Raw genomic sequence first — 25,544 nt, forward strand, 5'->3', positions numbered from 1 at the left:
GATTCATTTGATGTCAAAATACTCCCGAGAGATATTTCTTTTGCGATGGAGGGCGACAGGGAACTTTACAGGAGAATTTGTTGGTAAAGAGCTTCAGTCTCTTTTACTTTTTCTGGGACGAGTACCAATTTAAGCACTTTTCACCGTTCAAAAGATGAGATTTTTTACATTTTTCTTAGCATGCTATGGTTATAAAAACTGTGCTCGTACGTCATGCACTTGTGGATATAAGCTCCAGCCCCAGCGAGATGTAAACGGTCAAAATGAAACTAAAACACAAGCAGGAGTCACTAAATAAGAGTGCTCAAGCATATTTGTAACAACAGCTTTTATAACAAGGTCTTACTAAAATGTCCAAGCCTTTTAAAGCAGTACTAAGTAACTCTTCCCCCTAGAGGCCATAAGCGCAACTGCAGGTGTAGTAGAAAGTTACGATTTTTTAATTTATTAATTGTCTTGGAGAGTAAAGACTACACTGACAGGAAAGGCGAAGGGAGAGAGGGTTACTGTGCATCCGATTATACAACGGAAATATTTTTTTTTCACTCAAACTTGGCTGTAAATACTGTTTAAAGTGACTTTAGCCCGCAGTTAGCTTTGCCCGTTAGCTTCTTCTTCGTGAATACATTAGTGTGTATTGCTTTCTCAGCAATACAGTCAAGTTGCACACATGGTTTTCTGGCAAGAGACACCAGGGGGAGATGAAAGACCCTCCAATCATCCCATAAACACTTGTATTACCCGCACAGGGACTACGGAAAGGATTTATTAAGGTAAATAAGTTACTTAGTACTGCTTTAAAACAAGAGCAGAAATTCAAATTTAATACAATTCCAAAGACAAAGTCTGTGCATATTTGATTTCTTCATGGTGCATTAACCTCATCATCATGGCGACATGTAAACAAGCAGCAGCTTCCCTCTTTCTTGGTACAGCTGTGTTTTTTTTTTGTGTGCCCTTTTCTCCAAACTGCGTGTAGTCTCTGTGTACCACGGCTCAATAAAAGTCATTTAACCATCAGTTCAGGCCTGGATGTTACAATGATTAAAAAGGGGGTATTATGCTTTTTTCAACCACATAGCACCAGTGTATATCACACTACAATGATGATAAACCTTCTGTTGGTCTGTAAATGCAGTAAATTAGAATAACTGCCTTGTATAAAACTGCTCTCTCAAAATGGCTGTAGCGAATGTCTTGAAATAGGCCTCTGTCTCTTTAAGAACCTCTGAGCCTTTCCGACACGCCCCCTCCACACGCTGTCTGTGGCGTCAGTGGGGAGGGGGCTCTGCTGAGGAGCAGTGGTTGGTTACTCGGCTGGTGACGAAAGCTCGGAGGCGTCTCCAGGAGGTGGGGGCGTTCCTAGGAGGACTCAGGCAAACCTATCCCTAAAATGGCCGCCATCAGAGTTTTTACAGATTACTCAAAAATACGTGAATGTGCCAAGGCGACACTTCAGGCATGTTTTTAATGAGGGAATGACATAATAACATGATGTAAAGCTTGAAAAAGTCCATTTTGCATAATCAAATTACACATTAAAGTGCAAGGTTTAACAAAGGCGTACAAGGTGTGATAAAGAGAAACAGTTGAAAAGGCATGCAGATTCCATGTGTTTTTGGAAGCTGGTGTTAGTTGCATGATGGAGGTAATTTGAGTGCTGAAAGGAAAGAGTGTGTGAGCCTAATCTAAAAAAAAAAAAAAAACACAACAACAACAAGATCTGAGCGAATCAATTGAATTCAAACTTTACGCAATTGCTGAATTTGATCGTTATGCAGACTGACCGCTCATAGACACAAAAGCCATTACAGTTCCCACTTTTTGATTTATAGCGGTAAACAAAATCTAGAATTACGGCGATAAACAGCATCGGAAGACAGGTGCGGCAGCAATTTGTGAGAATGACTAAGCCTTCTTTTGCCGACCGGTCATCAAAGAACAGTCCTCGGCGATCACGTCATTACAGAAGATGGATATTACCGCTTTCCCTCCTGACGGCGAAGGCGCAGGAACAAAATGCAATTCACAGCTTCTATTGGATTTTTATGAGCCCTGTATTCACGCTGTAAAATCTCGTGAAGGGGTTTGACCGAGTAATATACACTTGAAGGCCACTTTAGAGGAAATGGAGGCTCCAGCGCTCGCGTGGCTAATGTGCGCTTTTCATAGGGACTGAACTGTCAAATGTTGGACGTGTGGTTGCACCAGATTGACCAATTAATTTAGTTAAGAGTGAATTGATTTTCATACGTTAAAGCCGACTTTTAACCACAGTCTCTCGATCTCTCAACCCAAGAACTCTGGGAAAATACGTGATGGTTTTTGTCAATGTGATTTTTAACCTCTTAACTCCCACCTGAACGGATCCCATTTTCTCCAGTTTGGCTTTACCCTAATCATAAAGGTTCTTGGGAAAAAAGCACCAAAACAGCCACAAAACTCAACCAAAAAGTGACAAAAATAAAAAGTGACAAAATTTCAACGAAAATGTGACAAAAACTCAACCAAAAAGTGACAAAAATAAAAAATAAAAAGTGACAAAAATTCAACAAAAATGTGACAAAAATTCAACCAAAAACTGAAAAAAAATTCAACAAAAATTCTAAAAAAATGTGACAAAAACTCAACCAAAAAGTGACAAAAATAAAAAGTGACAAAAATTCAACAAAAATGTGACAAAAATTCAACCAAAAAGTGACAAAAATAAAAAGTGACAAAAATTCAACAAAAATGTGACAAAAATTCAACCAAAAAGTGAAAAAAATTCAACAAAAATTCGACAAAAACTCAACCAAAAAGTGACAAAAATAAAAAGTGACAAAAATTCAACAAAAATGTGACAAAAATTCAACCAAAAAGTGAAAAAAATTCAACAAAAATGTGACAAAAATTCAACCAAAAAGTGAAAAAAATTCTACAAGAATTCTACAAAAATGTGACAAAAACTCAACCAAAAAGTGAAAAAAAAATCTACAAAAATGTGACCAAAACTCTTTTTTTTTTTTACAAAAAGTCAATAAAAATTTGACCAAAAAGAAAAAAGACAAAAAAAAAACATAAAAAAGGTGACACAACACAGCAAGAACGCAAGGAAAAAGATCAGTTTTGTGGGTCTTAGCTTTCAAATGAGGTGTTACACAGGCCTATATAATGGCCAAAGAGGACAGAATGCATTTGGTTCAGGCGGGAGGTAAGAGGCTAATTTCGCAAAAAACAAAACAAAAAGTAATGGTGAAAAGGGAAACTATGAATAAATATATTTTTTTGTCAACAAATTCAAACTGTAGAGCTCCAGACCATTCCAGTTCCAGAATAATTTGTAGTAAAAGGTCCCTGAAGCACTGCGATGTGAATAAAAAAAAATGGATTTGGTGACAAAACGACATTGCGTTGTCTAAAACCAATCACGATTTGACTTTTCAATCTTGACTAAAACCGAGAAGCAGTGAAAAGAATAATGAGGTGTTAATGTGTTAATTACTGTGTGGAACTTGAACCTGAATTTAAAATGCAGATTAACGAAAAAGAACTTGGAAAATTATGCCAAAAAACCTGATCCTGTTGTCCAAGAACTCTGAATGTGCCCACTGTTCTTAAAATAGTGGTCACAGCCTTTTGAGAGAAACAAGTAAGTGCACTTATTCTGAAAAGAAGACTGGTCAATAGAAACCAGAGGTCACTAAAAGGCGGACTTTGGTCCCGATCCGGACCCACGTGCTTTTGGACCCAAATTTGGACCCAACCAGGAATCCTCTCAGTCGGCTGAGTGTGCTCTCCCTCTCTCTCCGACTGCAGAACGGTCGGCTAAAGTTTAACTACAGCGATGAACAGAAAGAAGATCTGCCCCTGAGCTCCTTGACACTTTTTATCTTTTGTAGAAATGGCCACAGAATGAGTGAAATATGGCCCGCTAAAGTTTTAAAACTGAGGAGACCCAAATCAATGATGCAAATGCGTGAACAGTGCGGCTGTTTCCCGATCAGCAGCAAGCAGGTTTAAACCTGGACTAAACCTGGACTAAACATGGCTCAGCGTGTTTAACAGAGCAAAAGGAGAAACACACATTTGCTTGACAATCTTTTTCAATTTGAACCTCAGTGAAATTTAAAGGAATAGGCCACCGTTTTTACATACTGAGATATGCTCTTACCTCACTTTAGCCGAGTTAATATATCCCCGTCTGGTCTTTGTCCGTGCGCTCTGCCAGGCAAACGGAGCACATATGCAGCCTCTCCCACATATCACATAGCTCCAAAAAAGCTCACGATAGAAGCTACCAAGGTCTTCCACGTGTTCCCTATTTAAATAAAGTTACGTGAAGTGTTTTCATGCGAAGTATATTTACACCGAAATGTAGCATGTCGATTTTATAAGCAGATAAAAAGGGGGACTATATTGTGAGGCGTAATGATACGAGGAGTAAAACGTCCGCGCAGTAACTCCTAAAGGTTATTGACGGAAGTGAGCGGGGGGGAGTCTTTAAGTCAGGACCCCTGATATAGACAATAGACCAGTTGGAGACTAGAGTCGCCGCTGGTCACGGAGATGTCTCCGAGACGTTCCCTGGACATAAGGCGAGTCTCCAGGTAGTCCCAGTAAAAATCAATCAATTTCTTTTTTTTTTTTAAAGTCAACCTGTGAGACGTTTCTGTGACGTCCCCGCAATGACTCTGAGACCTGCTGGATACCCAAGGAGATCTCAAATAGACGACTTTTTGAGATCTCCTTAGTAGAGATGGGCGATACCACATTTTTTTGGAATCGATACAATACCGATACTTTTAGGGTCATTTTTGTCGATACCGGTACTGGTCATTTCATATGGGTGCATGTATTTCAATCAATATACATCTCTAAAACTAGTTATTCTATACAATTAACTGGTCAATTAAAATTATATTACTTTAACTTGTTAATTAAACAATACTAATATGATATTGAATACATAAACAAAATTTAAAGTTAATACTTAAATGACAAACAGAACCTAAACCAGAATGATATGCCTGGCTCAGTTCAATCCTCTGCTGTTGTGGACTGTTTTGGAGCAGAACAAAGAAATCAATCATCCTTTTGTGTTGATAACTGCTGCCCCGCCTTATTTTAGAATATGCAAATTAGTATCGATACTCTTTGCCCAATATCGATACTTTAAAAATAGCCGTTTGGTATCGATATATCGATACTTTGGCATCGATCCACCCATCCCTACTCCTTAGTATCCAACAGATCTCGGAGACATTGCAGGGACGTCACAAAAACGTCACACAGGTTGAGGACAACAAAGAGTGTTCACAACACTGCCACAGCTGCCAGAGCCCGGGTAGACCTCTCGGAGACAAGGCGGAGAAAACCAACCTGTTCGTTTCCACTGAGACTACACGGAGACTCGCCTTAGTGCCAGGGGACGTCTCAGACATCTCCGTGACTAGCGGCAACTCTCGTCTCCAGCTAGTCTCCGGGCCAAGGAGATTGTAATCGCGCGGTTCGAGTTGTGGAGACGGGAGTTTCCGCAACGTCTCCGCGACTCTCTCCGGTGAGGTAGGCCCTTAAATGGGTGAACAGTCGGTTACAGCCCAAGAGAAAAAGTCTGAGACTGACCTTGACACGAGCTAAAGACAAACTGATGTGATCTTTAATGAAAAACAACACATACGACCTTACGTTCAAGCTTTAAATCCCGACTTTCTGAGGCAGAAGACCATGAACACAATCTGCCGAGATCACGCGAGCACAGTATAGCAACTTGCTAAACTTAATTAAAAACTATTGTCGGAAAAACAAACTTTGGTCGGGAACCACTGGTCTGGAGACAGAATTGCTCACTCGAGGCGACAATGGGATTAAAAATTTAAAAAAAAAACTTTAGATGGACGGTTTGGAAGACGAACAGAAGAAGCCGTAATAGTCGGGAGATGTGCTGCGGTTTAAGCTGCCAGGCGGGAGGCCAAGAGGAAGACCAAAGAGGAGATTTATGGCCGCAGCGAGATAGGCATGTCGTCAGATGTTCTGAGAGATGGATCCGTCTAGTATTTTTGTCGCTTTCAAAATCAAAAAAAAAAAAAAAAAAAAAAAGCCAAACCACCCTTTCCCCGACATCAGAGCTGGCTTTAAATATTTCGGTCGGTGTATGTGTTGTTGCCATGGTGCCAGACACACACACAAAGCGTACGAGAATGTGCCTGGGCAGGTTTAGATGCAAATTCGATAGTGACCCAGACCGGGGGGAGTGCCACAGTTTATTCCAGCTGTAGAAAAATCAGCCGCGTTGACATTTTTGCCCTTAAAACAAAGTGCGGCGAATTCTATCTGTCAGCGGCAGCCGTCCCCCACATGCTATCACCGCCTCGCACGGGTCCTTTGGTCGTTTTTCGGGCACAGTTTGAACAGGGGAGGCGAAAAAAAATAAAATAAAAATAACACACAGCCTGGGCCGAGGTAGCTCTCCCGATTGTTACATCGGTGTATCCGGCTGAATGACTTTAGGTGTCAGATAACGGGGCTTTAGAGCACTTTCGATGACGCTCGGTTTGTTGCCGTATCGGTCAGCTGAGGGGTTCAGCTGGGCGTGACTGGGCGTGAGCTTGAGGAGTTGCCACTCCTCAAGCTCATTTTACACTTAAAGGTCCTATATCATGCAAAATCGACTTTTTAGAGCTTTTAGCCATGTTGTTATGCTATTTCCTTTTCTGTGACTGTCACTGATGGATGTTTGGTGAACCTTCACCAGAACCAAAGTGGATTAACTTTTATAACCAACGCGAATCCCATAATGTAAACAGCGATGGACCAGGGCGGTGAGTCAGTCCAAACGCGGGTTAGCTTGTGTGTTAGCATATTAGCATGTGTGTTAGCCATTTATGAAGCTGTGTTGCAGATGTCAACTCCGTATAACTGCATCGTGAAGTAATTTCACTTTTTGTTGTTTATTTATATTACGGTGAAGTTGTATGTGCGGAGAGAGGGGGCGGAGTTAACTGAATCGAAGCGTTGTGTCTTCCGGGTTCGAAAAATACCTCCAGAAAACACTTATATTTATCACAAAAATGAGTGCTCCATAGTGGTAGAGGTACAATATATCATATACATGCCTATACTTAACTTTGGAATGGCTAAAATAGCATGATATAGATCCTTTAAATCACGAACATGTCACTTACAAAGATTTAGTCTGGGGGGCAGTTTGGATATGTTGTTAAGTTTTGAAATGAGCTAGTTATTTTTAGTAAAAACACACAGACCAAGACCGAATTTAGTCGCAAGAGTGAAGTGACAAAATCCGAGGCGCGAGTGAGTTTGGTCTGTGCATTTTTACTAAGACGATTACAAAAAAATATGAATTTTCCATGCAGTGATCAATGAGGAGATTTTTAGCTAGTTTTTAGCTAAAATGACAAACTTACCCTGTTTTGTGTTCTTTTTTTTACTTATCTTGAACAAGATCCAAAATCCTCTCAGAGAAAATCTTTGTTACTAATAGGTCAACAAACTAAAACCATACATTTAAATCTGGGTCCATTATTTAGATTTTGCTGCTGAAAATATTAGGCAAGGCAAGGCAACGTTACTGCCGAGCATTTCGTACACAAGGCAACCCAGTGCAATTTTAAAGTTGCCTTAACAGAGACTATACAGAGATTAAAAATGTTAAAATTAAGCAATTTCCTCCCCCTATATGTTCCAACAATGTCCTAAGGTGTAGAATGAGCCCAGACCTGTTCACCACAACTGCCAGTCAAAAAGGTGTTAATTCGGGTCCGAAGTGCCGTCATGCACCAGCTTAATATAGAAGCTGCAGTTACGCGTAAGACCTGAGGTGGCAGTAGTGAGCATAAAATGGCTAACTTGCATCTAGCCCCTTCAAGCAATGTCTTTTTGAATTTTTTTTCATCAGTAGGTGGACTAGTGAACTCTGCTCTGCTCCTCCCCTCACCTGGCTTTCCCCCATCGCCCCGCCCCCCCTCACTCCCCTCCACACTGTTTAGACCACACACTGCTCTGATCGCATTCAATGAGCTACGGAAATCTCATTCATCCTCATAAATAAGATGTGTTCAAAGTACATATTTTGAGATTTACATTTATTTGCTAAACTGCAACTTTCATGAAAGTCTGTCACTTTTTTTGGGGACATTTAGAACATAATCATTCTATTTAGAGCCAAGTTTACAGTGTAGCAACCCTTGAACGCCTCAGCCTCTCCTCCAGAGCGGGGAGGAAAGAAAAAAAAAAAGGAGGATAAAGATCTGACAGCTCCTGTAGATAATGGATTAATCAACAAAGGGACATTTCACGAGGATTTCAGCTGCATCAGAGCAGGTCGGTCACGTTTGTCAGTTCACCATCTTTTTGTAAACTTCTGTCATAAAGCTAAACTGTTAGCCGCTAACCGTTGCCGCGTCTTCTGCTTCGGACATTTGCGATCTCTTGTTCACGTGTTTGTGTTTACATGGTGCGGGGTGATGTTCAGCATGTTCTAAATGATTTTTGTGTGGGAAAAAAAAGTTTGATATTGTGTATTGACCTTGTAGTGACCCAGTGGCTGTATGAGTGGTCAGCATGGCGCCTTTACTTTACCATCACAGTGGTCTCTAGGACGCTCCAGGATCAATTGTTTGGAAGGGTTTCTCTGCTGATGGACCCTCTCGCCAGAAAACCCACAAAACAACTGAGCGCTGTAGAGACCACCGTGATCGACGAAAGTAAAGGCGCCAATGCCGTGCTGACCACTCATATGGCCCCTGGATCCTTACAACGTCAAACACACACAAATATCAACCTTTTTGTTCTGCATAAAAACTTGCATAATGCACCTTTAATTGGAGCTGCATCTTCATTCAATCGAGATCGCAAGAATTAAGATTCAGTCGTCTCCATCCCGCTCCGAGTCGCTCCCCAAAGGCTGACTGCCACAACATAAGCGTGGAGAAACCAATTTAGGCGTTTTTGTTTGCGCAAAAAAAGAACAACGCACGTCATTATCTCCAATTGTGTTGAATTATCGGCTTTGCAGCTAACTATCCAGAGTGTGCGTCGCCTAATTCCCATAGTTTCTCAAGCATCCTCAAAGCGTAAGAAACTCTCCGCCGTGTTGATGAAGTCAAAGCAGCTCGAGGCCCACGCGCTAAATACAAGATTGCATGTCAGAATATGTCTGTAGGGGTTAAACTCCAGGGCCACCAGGTTCCAAGCTCGGCCACCCAATGGGGACTTTGTATTCTGTTGTTCGCGAATGATAGTGTATTTCCCAAAGAACTGCAGACTTTTCGATTTTGCCATTTATGCAACGGCCGGTTCACAGTGTTCCAAAAACTGCAGTTCTTCTGGGTTGTTCCGCGTCTGCAGAGGCCAGAATCGATCAAAAGTACAGAGCCGCATTGCAATACGAGTAAATAACTTCACAGAATATGTCCAAAACTTTCCATCGCAGCACTCTGATGAATTTGTATTTCAATTTGTAAACTGTATCTCTGAACTATTTAATCATGAGGTAGAAGTAGTTTAGTGTGAGGAAATCCAGCTTCCAGACCAAATAAATCAGAAATGAGGAGGAGCTTCGAGAGAAAACATACATTTTAAAAAGGGAGAGAAACAGTTTGCTCTATTAAACATTATTACTCATATTTGTTTACGGTGTGGTGATAAAACTTCCACAGAAGCAGCATCTACGCCAAATTTCTCATATTTTCCCTCGCATTTTGAAGGTTTTTTTTACATGAGGGGATTTCAGCGTTGTTAGTTCAAGCCTGATTTATTGAATCTGCAAGCAAAACAAAAACAACTAGAAACTACTGCGCCATTGCGATTGACTGCGGAAATGCGGGAAGCGAATGCAGAAAATTGCATAAACTCTTCAAATTGCATAATCTATTTTGCATAAACTGATAAAATGCATGAATGGGTTAATTTGCATAAATTATGTAAATTGCATAAACGCTTTAAAATGCATAAATCCTAAATGGCATAAACTCTTAAGTTGCATAAACGGTTTAAAATGCATTAACTGGTTAAATCCCATAAAGTGGTTACTTTGCATAAATTGTTAATATTGCATAAACTTTTATGTTACATAAACTGGTCAAACTGTTGAAAGTGCTTGATTGGCAGAAGCTGCACAAATGGCTGAAAGTCCTGGAGTCTCCCCATTGGCTGGATTCCCCCATACACACCAATGCAAACATTTCAAACTCCCGTATAAAAAAAGTGGAAAACTGCAGAAGGCCAATTTTTTCTCAAAACCCACAAGTTGCAGAAGCTGAACAGGCACAAAGTGCAGAAATTGCAGAAAATGCAGAAAAAAGTGCAGAAAAGCATGGATTTGCGGCAGCCCCATTATAAGTCAATGGGAAAAATCTCCGACATTTTGGTCGATTGCGGAAAAACCGTAAATTGCAGAAGTCCCAAAAGTAATAGCACCCTTCTCCTCAACATGCGGAACATTTTGATGCATAACTTGCATAAATTGCACAAAGCATGAAGGTGCTGAAAGCTCTAGAAAATCGGGAAAAAGATGGAAGAGGAATAATAATAAAGAACATGAAAACCAATAATTGACTGCGGAAGAATTCCGCAGTCAATCAAATAGTACCCTCCTAGGTAGGCCCTAAATCTTACATAAGGCCATTCTGACCACAACAACAAGACAAAGCTTCTGTCAACAAAAGCGAAACATCCTCAACTCGACCAAACCCGGTGCAGTTGCTGATTTAAGCTTCGATTCTAAAATTAAAAGGTGCATTGTGCAACTTTTTATGCGGAAAAAAATGTGATATTTGTGTGTATTTAGCCTTGTAGTGACCCAGCGGCTGTGTGAGTGGTCAGCATGGCGCCTTTACTTTCGATCACGGTGGTCTCTACAACGCTCCAGGATCAACTGTTTGGCAGGTTTTCTCGTGAGAGGGTCCGTCAGCAGAGAAAACCTTCCAAACAAATGATCCTGGAGCGTCCAAGAGACCACTGTGATGGAAAGTAAAGGCGCCATGCTGACCACTCACACAGCCGCTGGGTCACTACAAGGTCAAATACGAAGAAATATCAACTTTTTTTTTCCACATAAAAGTTGCATAATGCACCTTTAACGGTTAACTCCTACCTGAACCAAGCACATTTTCTCTGGTTTGGCTTTACCCAAATCTAGAAGTGACAAAATAGCGACGAAAACTAGGATAAAAACACAACAAAAATGTGACAAAAGAGAAACAATTAAACAGCGACAAAAAAATAAACTAAAGACTGACAAAAACGTGACGGAAACACATCAAAAAGAGTCAAAAAAGCAAGGAAGAAAGTGATAAAAAATGTACAAAAACACGATGTAAAAAGAGACGAAAACATGTAAAAAAAAATGTGACAAAAACGTGGCGAAAACACAATAAAAGTCACAATCAGTTTTGTGGGTATTACCTTTCAGATGAGATTGCGTAAGCTCCAGTCGAGAAGCTTTAAAGAAGTACTAAGTAACTCTTGCCCCTAGAGGCCATGAGCGTAACTGCAGGTGTCGAGTATTAATTGTCTTGGAGAGTAAATACTACACTGACAGAAAAGGCAAAGGGAGAGAGGGTGACTGTGCATCCAATTATACAATGGAAATATTTTTTTTCACTCAAACTTGGCTGTAAATACTGTTTAAAGTGACGTTAGCCCGCAGTTAGCTTTGCCCGTTAGCCTGTTAGCTTCTTCTTCGTGATTCCATCAGTGTGTATTGCTGGTGGCAGTCAAGTTGCAAACATGGTTTTCTGGCCAGACACACCAGGGGGAGATGAAAGACCCTCCAATCATCCCATAAACACTTGTATTACCCCCACAGGGACTACGAAAAGGATTTATTAAGGTAAACACGTTACTTACTGTACGTACTGCTTTAAGATTTAGGTAAAGCTGAACTGGAGAAAATGTGCTCGGTTAAGAGGTTAAAGTCACACTGGGTAACATTTGATTACCCATAGCAAAAAAAAAACATGCTGGCCTTAAAGGGGCTAGATGCAAGTTCGTCATTTTATGCTCACTAGTGCCACCTCAGGTCTTATTCGTAACTGCAGCTTCCATATAAGGCTCGTGCATGACGACACTTCGGACCCGAATTAACAGCTTTTTGAGTGACAGTGCAGGATTTTAGAGGCAGTTGTGGTGAACAGGTTTGAGCTCATTCTACACATTTGGACATGGCTGGAACATGTAGGGGGAGGAAAATACAGAATTTTAACATTTTTAAACTCTGTGTATAGTCCCTTTAACAAACATGTTTTGTACAGCGTAAAGTAAAATGTTACGCAGTATGTATTTAATGTTAGTGGGTTGTTTTGATCCTAGTTTAAACTTTATGGGTTTATTTAATGCAATGACTTGTTGGGGAAATACAGTATTTTTAGGTTTTTATGAGCAAAAACATATGACCTATTTCCATTTCTTTCTCTGGCTGGTCAAAACTTTAAACCTAAATATCAAAGAAACACTCAGAATGCTGATAGAACCTCTCGCCGCCATACAGAGGCTGATTTCACTTCTTTGAATGAAAAAATCTTTATTGTTAGTACACAAAGTCTCCGTCTCTGTCGAGTTAGCGCAATCAAACAGGTGTCTCTACTAAAACAATAGCGTGTCTTTTTTTTCCCCCCTGTGGCTAAATGACCAATTAGTCTGGACATGATACATTATGGAGATGTAAAACTGTGCGGGGCTGTTATTAAATACTTACTGTGTTCCAGAAAGTGGGCGAGGCCAGGGAGGTCAGGCGGATCAGAGAAGCTGCCAACGCCGACACAGAGCGCAGCTGCGGACTGACACACGGGATATTAACTTCAGGAACACTGGCATGCTTTTAATTGGCCCGACATAAGCGGGCGGGAAAAAAAACTGCAAAGGCCGGCACTTTTTCAATTAACCCTCGGCTCCACTCAGACGCGCACACGCCACGCCGCTTCACGCTGTCTGGACGCTACCATATATTTAAAAAAGATACTATAGCCCGCGTTGGCATTTCAAGCGCTTTGGAGTTCCTCGGAGACTGAATCCCGCGGGACCTCGGTGTCTGACCTCCCGCAGACAGGAGATTATTCACAATAAGGAGACGTCAGGTTAAATGTGGTCAGCATTAAGCGGAATATTTGAATTGGATTAAAGCTTTTTTTTTAGGAAGAACATCCGCCAGTACAAGTAGAACGTGTGCATAAAGTGGCAGCTTAGTCTTTGTTCTTGGCTCTCGTGTGAAATTGCACTGCAAAACGTAATCTTGAAAAGAGTCGATTTGTCCTGGATTTGAGTAATTAATTTCAAATAAATTAACTTATTTTGAAGAGATATTCTATGAGTGTAAACGATTTTACAAATTGAATAGATTGCGTAAAACTGACCGTCTGGCCCTGCAATTTGACATAACATAAGTACTATTCGTGGCCTTTGCTCTGCCCAATCCCGTTAGACCTTCATGGGAGCTAAGCAGGGAAGGGCCTGGCCGGACTTGGATGGGAGACAGTTTGGGAACACCAGGAAGCCTAGCGAATGTAGTGCGTGAGTGAGTGGTGGTCGGAGGGGCCGATGGCACAGACTGGTTGCCTTGCTTCCGTCAGTCTACCCCAGGGCAGCTCTGGCTACAATAGTAGCTTACCACCACCGAGTATGGAGTGAACGAATAGTGCAACGTAAAGCGTCTTTGAGTGTCCAGAAAAGCGCTATATAAAACCAATGCATTATTATCATTAATTTATTATTTATCATCATTATCATTATCATTTATCATTTATTATTCATTATTTATTATTTATTATTTATTATTTATCATCATTATCATTATTATTTATTATTTATTATTTATTATTTATTATTTATTATTTATTATTTATTGTTTATCATTTATTATGTATTATTCATTATTCATTATTTATTAATGATTCATGATTCATGATTAACTATTATTATTATCATTATTCCTTTTTTTTTTCTACAGTCCCTCCCGTCGCTGATCCCAGCAGCTAATCAGAATCCCCGGTGCCATGACTTTGACCAATGAGACGAGCTTGCCTGTCAACCGGCCTGTGAAGTCCAATCAGGAGGGAAGGGGGGTGGGACTTCATTGTTTACAATCTTACAGACCATCACTTTAAGATGACATTTTGCAGTGAGAGGTTTTCATGTTTACATCAATGAAGTGGCAATTTTATGGAATAAAAAAACAAAAACAAAAAAAGTTTGATTTCTATGTGACATGTGTGACATAGGACGAGTGAGAGTTCCATATTCCAAGGATTGATCTGGGAATCGCTTATGGCCCTTATGTACAGTATGCTCGAGTGAAACAGGAAGTCTAACCGGAGATATTTGAATGGATTTAATCATTTCTATCTTTTCTAAACGGTAACAGCAAAAAAAAAAAAAAAACATTCATTCCCAAACAATCAGTGCTCATACCTGCTTCTCCGCATTCGCATTCTTCCTTTTGCACTCTGTGTCTTCATCACTCCCATCCTCTTCCTCCTCATCATCCTCCTCCTCTTCATCATCTTCTTCATCTTCCTCCTCCTCCTCCTCTTCCATGTCTTCCTCTCCGGCAGAGTCGTCGTCCTGTGCCGCTGCGGGGCCGCTGTAGTCGGAGATGAGCAGCGCTCGGAGCCCGTTCTCCAGCGTTATGTACCTGTGGGAGGGAGAGAACGCTTCAGACACTGGGACATTTCTCTTATTAGAGAATTATGCAATACTACAACATGTAACAGTGTCTATACTGAAAATGAAAGACAACTGATTGACTGTGGCATTTTCCTGTACTCGTAATCATTGCTCAAGAAGATAACAGTTAAACACGGCTCCAGAGACGCACGTTTACTTTATGTGATATAACTAGCAAATGTGGCACAGACGTAGCAGTGCCGTCGGTCGTGCTACAGCAGGATTTCTCCTCAGACAGAACACATCAAAGAGGAAACAGAAAACCCTTCATTGGGATTTTTACAGTTTATCTTCCGAGTCAGTCTTTAAGCTGCTCAAGACGTTAGCATGCTACCGGTTAGCAACTGTCAGCGCAATAAACTAAATGTGTGGCTCACATCTATGAACACTGAGGAAATACTTCAGTAACAGCTCAGCTCTGAACTCTGTCACATGTTGTGTACAAGGCTAGATGTTTGGAGTGTGGTTCAGAGCCTTCTCTTGGAGAGGTTGGAGCTGAGCGGTTGAACCTAAATGCTAACCGGTATCATGCTAACATCTTAAACACTGACTCACTGGTTTCTGCACATAAACATGTGTCTCTGGGGATGTGTTTTTACTGTTTTCTTCTTGAGCAATGATTACGAGTACATAAAAATGCCATTGTCAATCAGGTGTCTTTCTTTTATATCCTGATTGGAGATATTGTTACATGTACAATAGTGCATAATTCTACTTCGTATTCAAAATGGCCACCATAACAAAAGTCACATGAAAGGCATGTATAGTAACGCCATGGCACAATATTCAATATGGCTAAACGTGTTAATTCATAGGCACTGTATAATGTTTTTGGCTAATATCCTGTAAGATAAAGGCCATACCGCCTTTGCTATTTATTTATTTATTGTTGTTTTTTGGTAGGGACTGTGCATGTTCATGAACATAAATGGGTCTCATGCATGTCTCATTCATCCTGGCCTATTGTACATGTTTTTAGTGGTAGGGGAAACCGGAGTACCCGGAGGAAACCTACGCAGACAGAGGGAGAACATGCAAACTCCACACAGAAAGGCCCCGCACTTGGTGGGAATCGAACCCGGACTTTATAGCTGTGAAGCACAAGCACTAACCGCGGTGCTACTGTGCTACCGTGCTGCTCTGCCCAATCCCGTCAGATCTCGGAAGCTAAGCAGGGAAGGGCCTGTACTGGGGAGACCGTTTGGTAACACCAGGAAGCCTGGGGTGAATGTAGTGAGTGAGCGAGTGGTGGTCGGAGGGGCCGATGGCACAGACTGGTTACCTTGCTTCCTTCAGCTCTTTTACCCTTTGTTAGCATCAAATAACTGCGGCAAATTAATCTTTTTCGCTTCAAGGCTAAAACACTTGGAGTTAAACACACACGTCTCCTCCACTGAAGTATTACATACATCTTGACTTAAGTTTTGAACATGTTGGAGGTAAATATTTATTTATTTCAAAAAGACACGGCCAACGCTTTACCCTAATTTAACCTTTATTTAAAGCAGTACTAAGTAACTCTTCCCCCTAGAGGCCATAAGCGCAACTGCAGGTGTAGTAGCAAGTTACGATTTTTTAATTTATTAATTGTCTTGGAGAGTAAATACTACGCTGACAGGAAAGGCGAAGGGAGAGAGGGTTACTGTGTGCATCCAATTATACAATGGAAATATTTTTTTTCACTCAAACCTGGCTGTAAATACTGTTTAAAGTGACGCTAGCCCGCAGTTAGCTTTGCCCGTTAGCATGTTAGCTTCTTCTTCGTGATTACATTAGTGTGTATTGCTTTCTCCGCACCGGGGGCAGTCAAGTTGCAAACATGGTTTTCTGGCCAGAGACACCAGGGGGAGATGAAAGACCCTCCAATCATCCCATAAATACTTGTATTACCCCCACAGGGACTACAGAAAGGATTTATTAAGGTAAATAAGTTACTTTGTACTGCTTTCACCAGAAGGGTCCCACTGAGAGTCGGCATCTTCATTTCACGGAAGTCATCCTGGACCCAGAGCGGAACCTAATGTATATGTTTTTAGTGGTGGAGAAGTGATGGCACCCGGAGGACACGCAAACTCCAGTCCATCAGTGGGTATATTATTTTCTATTATTTATTATCTTACTTTGCGCGAGTTCAAAATTGGGCGACGTGAGTGAATAATAACCACCGTGTGCACTTAAAGTTCACTCTTTTAAATGTTAAGTGTTCCGTCTTGTGTCCTCATTTTCGAAGCACGTAGTTTGGTCTCGGTGGCGTCTGCGAAGCGCAATGCTCGATTTGTGCTGACAACTACTTACTGTGGGGAATAGATTAGCTATTCGCGAGACCTACATTTCAGAAATACTGACCTATCTGTGAAGTTGTTATGTCGGTACAACTTACTTTGAAAAGTGCTTTTTGGAAACTGCGTGACGTAATCGGTTTTACAACTGGCTCCCAGTACAGTCCTCCATTACAAATTAGACTATAATATGCTTTATACACTGTGCAAGCGCGACAACATCAGCTAGGACTGGGCACCGTTACATTTTAGTAGAGGTACTGAAAAAAGTATCGGAAAAAATATGTGTCCTCTAGAACCAGAAAAACAGAACAATGATGTCGATTTATTCCATCAAGATCAACCTCTTCTCCCCCACCTTAACTGAGCACATTTTCTCCGATTCGGCTTTACCCGAATCTAAAAGCTTTTTCAAAAAAAAGCAACGAAAACGAGAAAAAAGTTACAAAAACGCATAAAAAAGGTGTTAAAAAGCCAAAAGAAAAATGAATACAAAAAAAGCAACAAAAACGTGAGAAAAAAGCGACAAAAATACGACAAAAGAGTGACGACAAAATGAGGAGAAATCTTTAGGGCTGAAACAACTAATCGATTAATCGCCGACTAACCGATTATTGAAATAGTCGGCAACTATTTTAGTAATCGATTCATCGTTTTCTGGTTCACACAGACTCAAATAGAGCAAAAATTAAATGAAACTGTAGTATTTTTGATGAAAACCTACTTTGTTTTTATAGCAAGTGTATGTAGTGCACTTTGTACATTGTAAATTTCATGAATATCTGTTTGTGTCTCATCCAATCAGAAGCAGAATTAGCACCAAGAGCCTCCAACAAACGTTTACTTTACGTTTACTCCATCAACACGTCCTCAAGCAGAGCCACTTTAGCCCAAGCGACTAATCGATTAATCATAAAAATAGTCGATAGATTAAACGATTACAAAATAATCCTTAGTTGCAGCCCTAGAAATCTTATATCACTTTGTAGGTCTTAGCTTTTAAAGTGAGATGTTATACTGGCCTAAAGGCTGTCAGCTCCAGTCAAGTAAAAGGTTTAGATTTGGGTTAAGCCGAACTGGAGAAAATATGTTCGGTTAAGGTGAGGGTTGAGAGGTTAACCAGTTTACATTCACCGCGGTTATAAAAGCTTACAGTAGGTTAATTGTAAAAGAAAGCACAGAAAAAGCTTTTCCTGCTGCGTCAGCTGAGAAGTTTTGAAGTCAGTGACCACATCTTCATCTTCATTGAGAGCGTGCTGATATTTAAAGGCACACTGCGTAACATTTTGGACTATACTGTTGCCATCAACACAAAACATGCTCTCAGTGACCAGCTCGACACAGAAAATGCTATTTTTGTAGTGGATAATCAAAGCATGGATCTGGATGAGAACCTATCTTGTTTAACTCTCAATTCTACTGATTTTAGTCGACATCTCCATGGAGACGGGCTGGAGACGTACCCACTCCCGGTAAAGTTATACTCATGTTTTAGCAGAGGTGAGCCGCTCAGAGCAAAAGCACATGTTTGTTTGAGGTATTATTCAATGGTGAAAATATCTATCATAAAATAAATGCTTGTATTTATATTGTGTTTATTGGGTGAAAGTTTACGCAGTGTAGCTTTAACATAGTCTCCTGGTTTGGCCATCTGACTGTCAAAAACAAAGCTAAACTTGGCAGAGTTGTTAAACAGGGCTGGAAAATCACAGGCCAACAACAAGCCAATTTGCCTCGACATTACAGTAAAGCATCGTGTCTGTCATAAGAGACACAGACGTCCTTGTGTGAAGAAAAATGTGTACAGTAATTCTTTTGTGCCCTTTGCCATCAAGGAGCTGAACAAGTTGTCACCCCTAATGTCGCTCAATCTATTCCGTTCCTTTTCTTTTGCTGAAGTGAGTCTGCTGCTGCTGCTGCTGCTGCTGCTGTGTCTGCAATGAACTCATTTTAAATCAGACTTTAATGCATTATGTATTTTTATTATATTTGCTGGGGGAAAGTATTTGAATGTGTGAGCAAGCCAAAGGCAAGTTTCTGTCCTCATTGTGCATGGTAGACAATTTAGAAAAGAAAAACTTTACTATTCTATTCTGTTCTATTCTACTATTTGATGCCATTTTAATGCCTAAAGTATATGCAATATCTTTAAAGCCACAAAACTAAATTGGGAAGAACAGGCAACTTTTTTGAAAATTTCAGTCAAAAATGCAGCTGAATTTGTTTCTAGACCAGTAGCAGTAAAAATAGTTCATACACTGCGTTCCAAATTATTATGCAAATGACATTTTTCTAAGATTTTCTAAATTGTCAACTCAAATGAGAGTGAGCATAATTTTTAAGTCTTTAACTGGTAGAGGATCATTTAAATGTGGTGGAAAAAATGTCCTAGTGATAACAGTATTTTTTTCAAAAATAAATCTTTTTGTAGCATAGAAGACAGTTGTCAGTCAGAAACTCCACATATTTTTCAAAGGTTATTTTCACACCTTCAGGGAGCCTAAAAGGGCCTAAAGGGGCCGACCAGCTCTCTCCCCATGACTCTGGCCCAAAACATGACTCCGCCCCCTCCTTACTGACGTCACAGCCTTGTTGGGACATTGTGGCCATTCACCAACATCCACTACTCCATTGATTTGACCATCCAGGGCTACACGGCCTCATCAGTGAACAAGACTATTTGAAAATGAGTCTTCATGTATTTCTGAGCCACTGCAGCCGTTTCTGTTCATCAGCTTCAATTAACCGTTTAGGGGAGGCCCGGATAGAAGGTTTATGCACAACTGCAGCCTCTGGAGGGTCCTACACCTTGATGTTTGGGGGACTCCAGAGGCACCAGCAGCTTCAAACACCTGTATGCTGCTTTGTAGCATCTGTTCTCCTAATCTGATGTGTTTGTCTGGCAGAAACCGTCCATATTGTGCCTTTATCGGCACAAAGCGGAGCGTGCTCTGAATCACCCACAAATCTCTTATCAGTACGATGATTACACTTAATCTTTCATGAAATATTGAAGGTTTTCTTACCTAGACCAAGGCATTCAACTATTTCATGCTTTTCATCAGCAGAGAGACCCTTTTTCTTTACCATATAGCTTGAAAATAATGATCTGCATAATAAAGTGGAACACACTTTTTCAGTAGTTTTTCCCTTAACTGGGCTTAACCTGAAAACTAATCCTCCCAGGTCTCTGAGATTAATGTCAGTGATTCATAGAGCCCCAAGACAGGACACCATCCATGAGTTTCATTATTATTGCTTTTTTTTTTACCTTTTTGACACAAAAATCCAATTTGCATAATAATTTGGAACGCAGTGTAATGTCACTGCAGTGGATTCTGTCTCTATCAGTCACTGGACCGAACAGCATCAATACTTGGTCTCTAGAGATTTTGGTTTTTGGTACTTGCTTTTGATACTTTTATTTTTTTCGAAACCAGCAGTACTTCAACTTTTTTTCCCGACACCGCACTGGCATCGTTTCATTTTACCTCAACTGGCGTCCCACACTTGGCGGCCTCAGCTCCGCGTGCCCTTTACCTGTACTGCTTGGGGTCACTCGGAGACTTGACGATCTCGGCGTCTCCCACGTTGTCCTCCGTCTCTGCCGCGGCCGCGTGCTCCCTCGGCGCCGGCTCGCCGTGTTCGGGCGGTGCTTCCGGCTTCTGGGCGGCGCCGAACGACTCCGCCGCTGGGGTTTTGACAGATTTGCTGGTCTGGGGCATCCTGAACAGCGGAGGCGGGGCTCTGGGTCCCGAGGTACGGACCGCGAGGGAGTTCAAGGACAGCGGGAGGTGGGTTCTGAGCAGAGCGGCGCAGCGGGTCAGCCTGGACAGAGCTATGGTGAAGACCCCTCCCTGAAAGAGGAGGAGGGGCACAGCAGTTAGTGAGGTAAAGCAGACATGTACTTCATCAAAGCAAGAAAGAGAAACTGTTAAAATTGTGTAACTATCAGCTCCTTTGGTAATCGATAGAGGATATTTGGACATTTTACAATATCGGCTATCCGCCAATCTAGAGCCAATAAAAGCCGATATCTCCGGGAGCGAACTTGATATAGACTAGAAGAAGCTAAGTCAGGGCTTTAAAATGAGTCCTCCCACAACTTCCTAGGCCTCATGGGAACAGACAAACATTGCGATGTAGTTTCAGCAACTAAACCTCTTGCCGGGCTCTGCCATACTATTCCCTGTCCGTTCCACACAGGGAAGTTAGTCTGGTAACGGAGCAATTGGAGCAGTTTGAGCACAGATCGTCAGTGAAATAAACCAATCAGCAACTAGCGAACGTGACCACAGCTGTAGTCTAATTCAGAAAATATGAGCCGAATATAAACTGACGAACCCGCTGAAGCAAAATCATCAACTCCTTTATCCATAATTAGTTTGGGCTGATAACTTCCGCACGTGTCACTGTTGATAGAACTACAATAAACGCAGTGAGTGACGTAACCTTGTCAATTCCCAATCAGTCACTTGTTTACAGTGTGTGTCCAGCCCCACCTTCTTTCGCACTGAAGAGAAGTGGGTGTGGTTTACCAGGCTACTGAACCCCAGCCTATATGGACACACACACAGCATGTCATTTTGAACCTGGTGAACTCGCTGAGTTAGTTCCAACCTCCAAAATTGTGATTTGGATCGCTGCGGGATGCTAATGCTAACGGCAGCTAATCAAAGCTGGGACAGAAACTATGATTGAATCATCTAAAGTAATATAATAAAATCGGCCATCGCTGGACTGGCCAAGTATTTACTGTATGGTTTTGCTAGATTATATACCAGATATTTGGAAAAATCTGCTTCAAATATTGGTCAGAAATATCGGCGGTGCATGTCAGCATCCAGCAGAACCTGGAGAATTCAGTCGCGGAGATAGTTTTAACCTTCGTAAATATATTTTTGATCACCGCGCAGAATTCTGAGATTAGCAATAGCATGATAAAGCTAGCGGAACCATGCTAATGCTAACAAAAACTAATCATGGCTGGGTCAGAAACTATGATGGAAATACCTAAAGTAGGCTAATAACATAAAATGATCAGATCACTTGATGTGAGTTGTTTATACTAATGTAACCTAAAGCTGGTCATATAACCAAGGATATTTAGTGTAGAAAAGTCATCCTTGTTAAATATTTATCAATAGATATAATTGATCTGTAACATGACAATAAAAAATACTTTATTGATCTTACAATGGAGAAGAGTCCATTAACTGTTTCACTTAGAGAAAGCCATTTTCAAACCCCAGTATCGGTATCGGACTATCGGTATGGGTAGCATAAAAGCTGGATCGGTGCATTTCTAGTCTTAGACAAACCTGTATCGGTCGACCTCTAGTAATGGACTAGTCACAGACAATTTTTTGGACTTTATACCTTACACTACTCTACTCTACATTCTTCCTACCAAGTATAGCACAAACAATACAGTATAATGTGCTGTGCAACAATCTTCAAATGAACATTTTTCGGCCATAAATACACAGCGGAACAATGTGTATGAGGACAATGCCTGACCCAAAAAAAAAAAAAAGGTCACGCACTCGAATATTTGTTTGGACCGCCTTTCGCTTTGACTCCAGCGCGCATTCACTGTGGCATTGTTTCAGTGAGCTTCTGCACTGACAAAAGATCCAGTGTTGCATTCATGTCTCACCAAGACCCCAAAGACACTCAATCATGGGGTTAAGATCTGGACTCTGTGGCAGCCAATCCATGTGTGAAAATGATGTCTCATGCTCCCTGAACCACTCTTTTTTAATTTACTCCGGAGAAACGCACAAGAAATCCAATGTGCTTGTCCTGTTTTGTACCTACCAATTCAATTCTATTCTATTCTATCTGAACCAAGACCGGGCCAACTGCAGCAACCCCAGATCAGAACAGTTAGTTAAACCCAGGTTCTTTTTTTTTGGTCAGGTAGTGTATTTTTTCGCTTTAGTGTGAAGGTGACACCTGTCATCAATAACCTGTACCTGACACTGACACTTTAGACAATTTACAGTGTCACTTTCATTACGGGAAAAATAAATCCTTTCATTAAAAACAGACTGTAGACTAGACCCGCTGTCTCCGAGATCATATTTCTTGCGAGGGGAAAACCGATAGGCAAGTCATTCAAGGGACTTACTTTTGTTTTAATTTATGCACTCTGAGTGAGAGTCTCTGACTATTAATCATGGTTGTGTGACTGTGAATGAGGGAATATTAATAATACCGTTCTTGGTTGACCTTGGCCAATTAAAATAACTGGGAGTGGACACAAGTCACAAAAGGTTTGGTGATAAGACACAATTATTGTCAGTTCAATATAGCGCAATCTTAAAGGAACAGGCCACCGTTTTGATATAGTGAGCTATGTTCTGACCTGAGCTTAGACGAGTTGATGCGTACCTGTCTGGTCTTTGTGCGTGCCCTCAGTCACGCAAAAAGACCAAAGATGTTGTTAGCATTTGGCCTCTCCCAGTGAATTCCTATAGCTCCAAACAGGGATGAAGTTTAAAGCAACCACGCTCTTTCCTGGGCACGCACAAAGACCAGACATCAACTTGTCTAAGCTCAGGTAAGAACATATCACAGTATGGAAGAACTGTGTGCCCTCAGTCGCGCAAAAAGACCAAAGACGTTGATAGCATTTGGCCTCTCCCAGTATATTCCTATAGCTCCAAATGAGGCGAAGCTAGAAGCGACCAAGCTCTTCCGTGGGCGTAGAATCAACTCTTCCAAGCACAGGTAAGAATATACAGTGGGGAAAAAAAGTATTTGGCCATAATCCAATAGAATGTCTATGTGAAACTGACCAAATACTTTTTTTCCCCACTGTATCCCAGTATGAAAAAAACTGTGGCTTGTTCCTTTAAAAAGGGGCTATACCCGTTTTGTTTTGCCCTCCTTTAATGTACCCATTAGTATTAATAATACTGGTCTCGGTTGACCTTGGCCAATTAAAATAGCTGGGAGTGGACCCAAGTCACAAAAGGTTTGGTAATATCATCATTTGTATCAATTTCAATGACAACGTTAGCAGTTTCCTAGCATTTTTCTAGCATTTCTGTGAAAGTGAGCCCAAAACATGACCCTATAAATTGTGAAATGAGCTTCTAATAAACTAGTCCCTGGGAAGAATAGGCAAGCTACAAACATGTTAGGAAAGATAGGAAGCCACAGACTTACTTGTAGTTTGAACTCATTCCTCTTTCATTGCATGTAATAAAAAACATCAGATATAGGGCCTGTAACTAAATCAGCACGTTTTGCAGCAAGTTAGCCCGATTTCCTGCGTCATAACAGTACCAAAACTTGACTAATCTATACAGTAACAGATTCCCGTTATTACCACTGATTGTGATGTAATATTAGCTGAAAGTGCCAGTGGGTTAATCCTGAGCTCACGCCACGGTTCACACGCCCAGCCAGCGCCCTGTGTCCTGCCACAATGCACCTATTGACATTTGCTAAGCATCCACTTGACACCAGGACAACAGCAGCAATTTGGCAGCCAAAAGAGAATGAGGGGGGTAAAAAAAAAAGAAGCGATCCAGACAGCACAATTCAAACCATACTCACAAATACTCTGTCCAAGGAGACAAGGTTATAGATCACGTTAGCGTTACTTCTTCAGCACATAGGTTTGATGTAATGCAACATATTGATGATTACAATACAACAACATGACTAGCTTAAATCACAAGAATCAAGCTAGAAGACAGAGTTACGCTACTTTCGCACTAATCCCTTGGTATAACAGGATTTGTACGTTTTTCTCTACGTTTAATTTAGTCAAAGGTTGTTAAACTGCGCTAAAATACAAAAGAAGAGAAGCTTTGAGATTGCATACCTTCCTCCCTGTTGACAGAAGGGCCTAGCTTGAGTGCGAATACCGGGTACGTAGCAACATGCCCGGCCGTGATTGGCCGAGAGGCTGGGGAGTTTCAGTACCGCGGCGGCTGATTGGTTCTTGATTTTTAAAGGGGGCGGAACGTAAATGAACACGTGCTTGTACTCACTACAGCGTCGCGAAAAAGCCCGCAGACCGGAGCCGCTGCGGATTCACCACAGCAGTAGTGATATTTCCTTACTAATAATACTTATGGTGATACATAAAGAAACACTGGATGAACTGATGTTAAATAAATAAATAAAAAAATAAATAAAAAAAAACACTGGAGGGGAGGGACCAAATAGTTGTGATTGTTGACCTCCTTGCCCCCGCCTGAACGGAGCCCATTCTCTCCAGTTCGTCAAAAAAAAAAAAAAAAAACAGACGACAAAAAAGCGATGAAAAGCAACAAAAACAAAGTAACAGGTGACGAAAAAAGTGACGAAAATACAACAAAAACACGTTAAAACAGGCGGGAAAAAAGTGATGAAAAAACAACAAAAACAGGTGAGAAAAACGCGATAACAGAGCTAGGCGACAAAAAACGCAATAAAAAAAGACCACGAACAAAAACGCGATAAACGGGCGAAAACACGCAATTAATGAGGTGCCAAAATGCAACAATGCGATTAAACAGGCGACGAAAAAAGGATGAAAAAGCATCAATGAGGCGCAATAACGCAGGCGACAAAAACGCCATAAAACAGGCGACAAAATTGCGA

The 25,544-nt window shown here is 41.1% G+C and overlaps 1 protein-coding gene across 2 annotated transcripts in view; it reads right to left on the reverse strand.

Moving 5' to 3' along the window:
* nrd1a (nardilysin a (N-arginine dibasic convertase)) overlaps positions 1 to 24,905 on the reverse strand; it is a 104,942-nt gene extending 80,037 nt beyond the window's left edge. For both annotated transcript variants that reach the window (XM_079573851.1, XM_079573850.1), the window contains exons 1-4: positions 24,781 to 24,905; positions 20,481 to 20,797; positions 14,407 to 14,629; positions 12,698 to 12,779 (exon numbers count right to left, since the gene is read on the reverse strand). In XM_079573851.1, the coding sequence (XP_079429977.1) occupies positions 12,698 to 12,779; positions 14,407 to 14,629; positions 20,481 to 20,665 (490 nt within the window). In that variant the 5' untranslated portion in view covers positions 20,666 to 20,797; positions 24,781 to 24,905. The remainder of the gene's footprint in view (positions 1 to 12,697; positions 12,780 to 14,406; positions 14,630 to 20,480; positions 20,798 to 24,780) is intronic.
* Between the last annotated feature and the right edge of the window lie 639 nt (positions 24,906 to 25,544).

Source organism: Gobius niger (assembly GCF_951799975.1).
Source record: "Gobius niger genome assembly, chromosome: 16".
Lineage (NCBI taxonomy): Eukaryota > Metazoa > Chordata > Actinopteri > Gobiiformes > Gobiidae > Gobius > Gobius niger.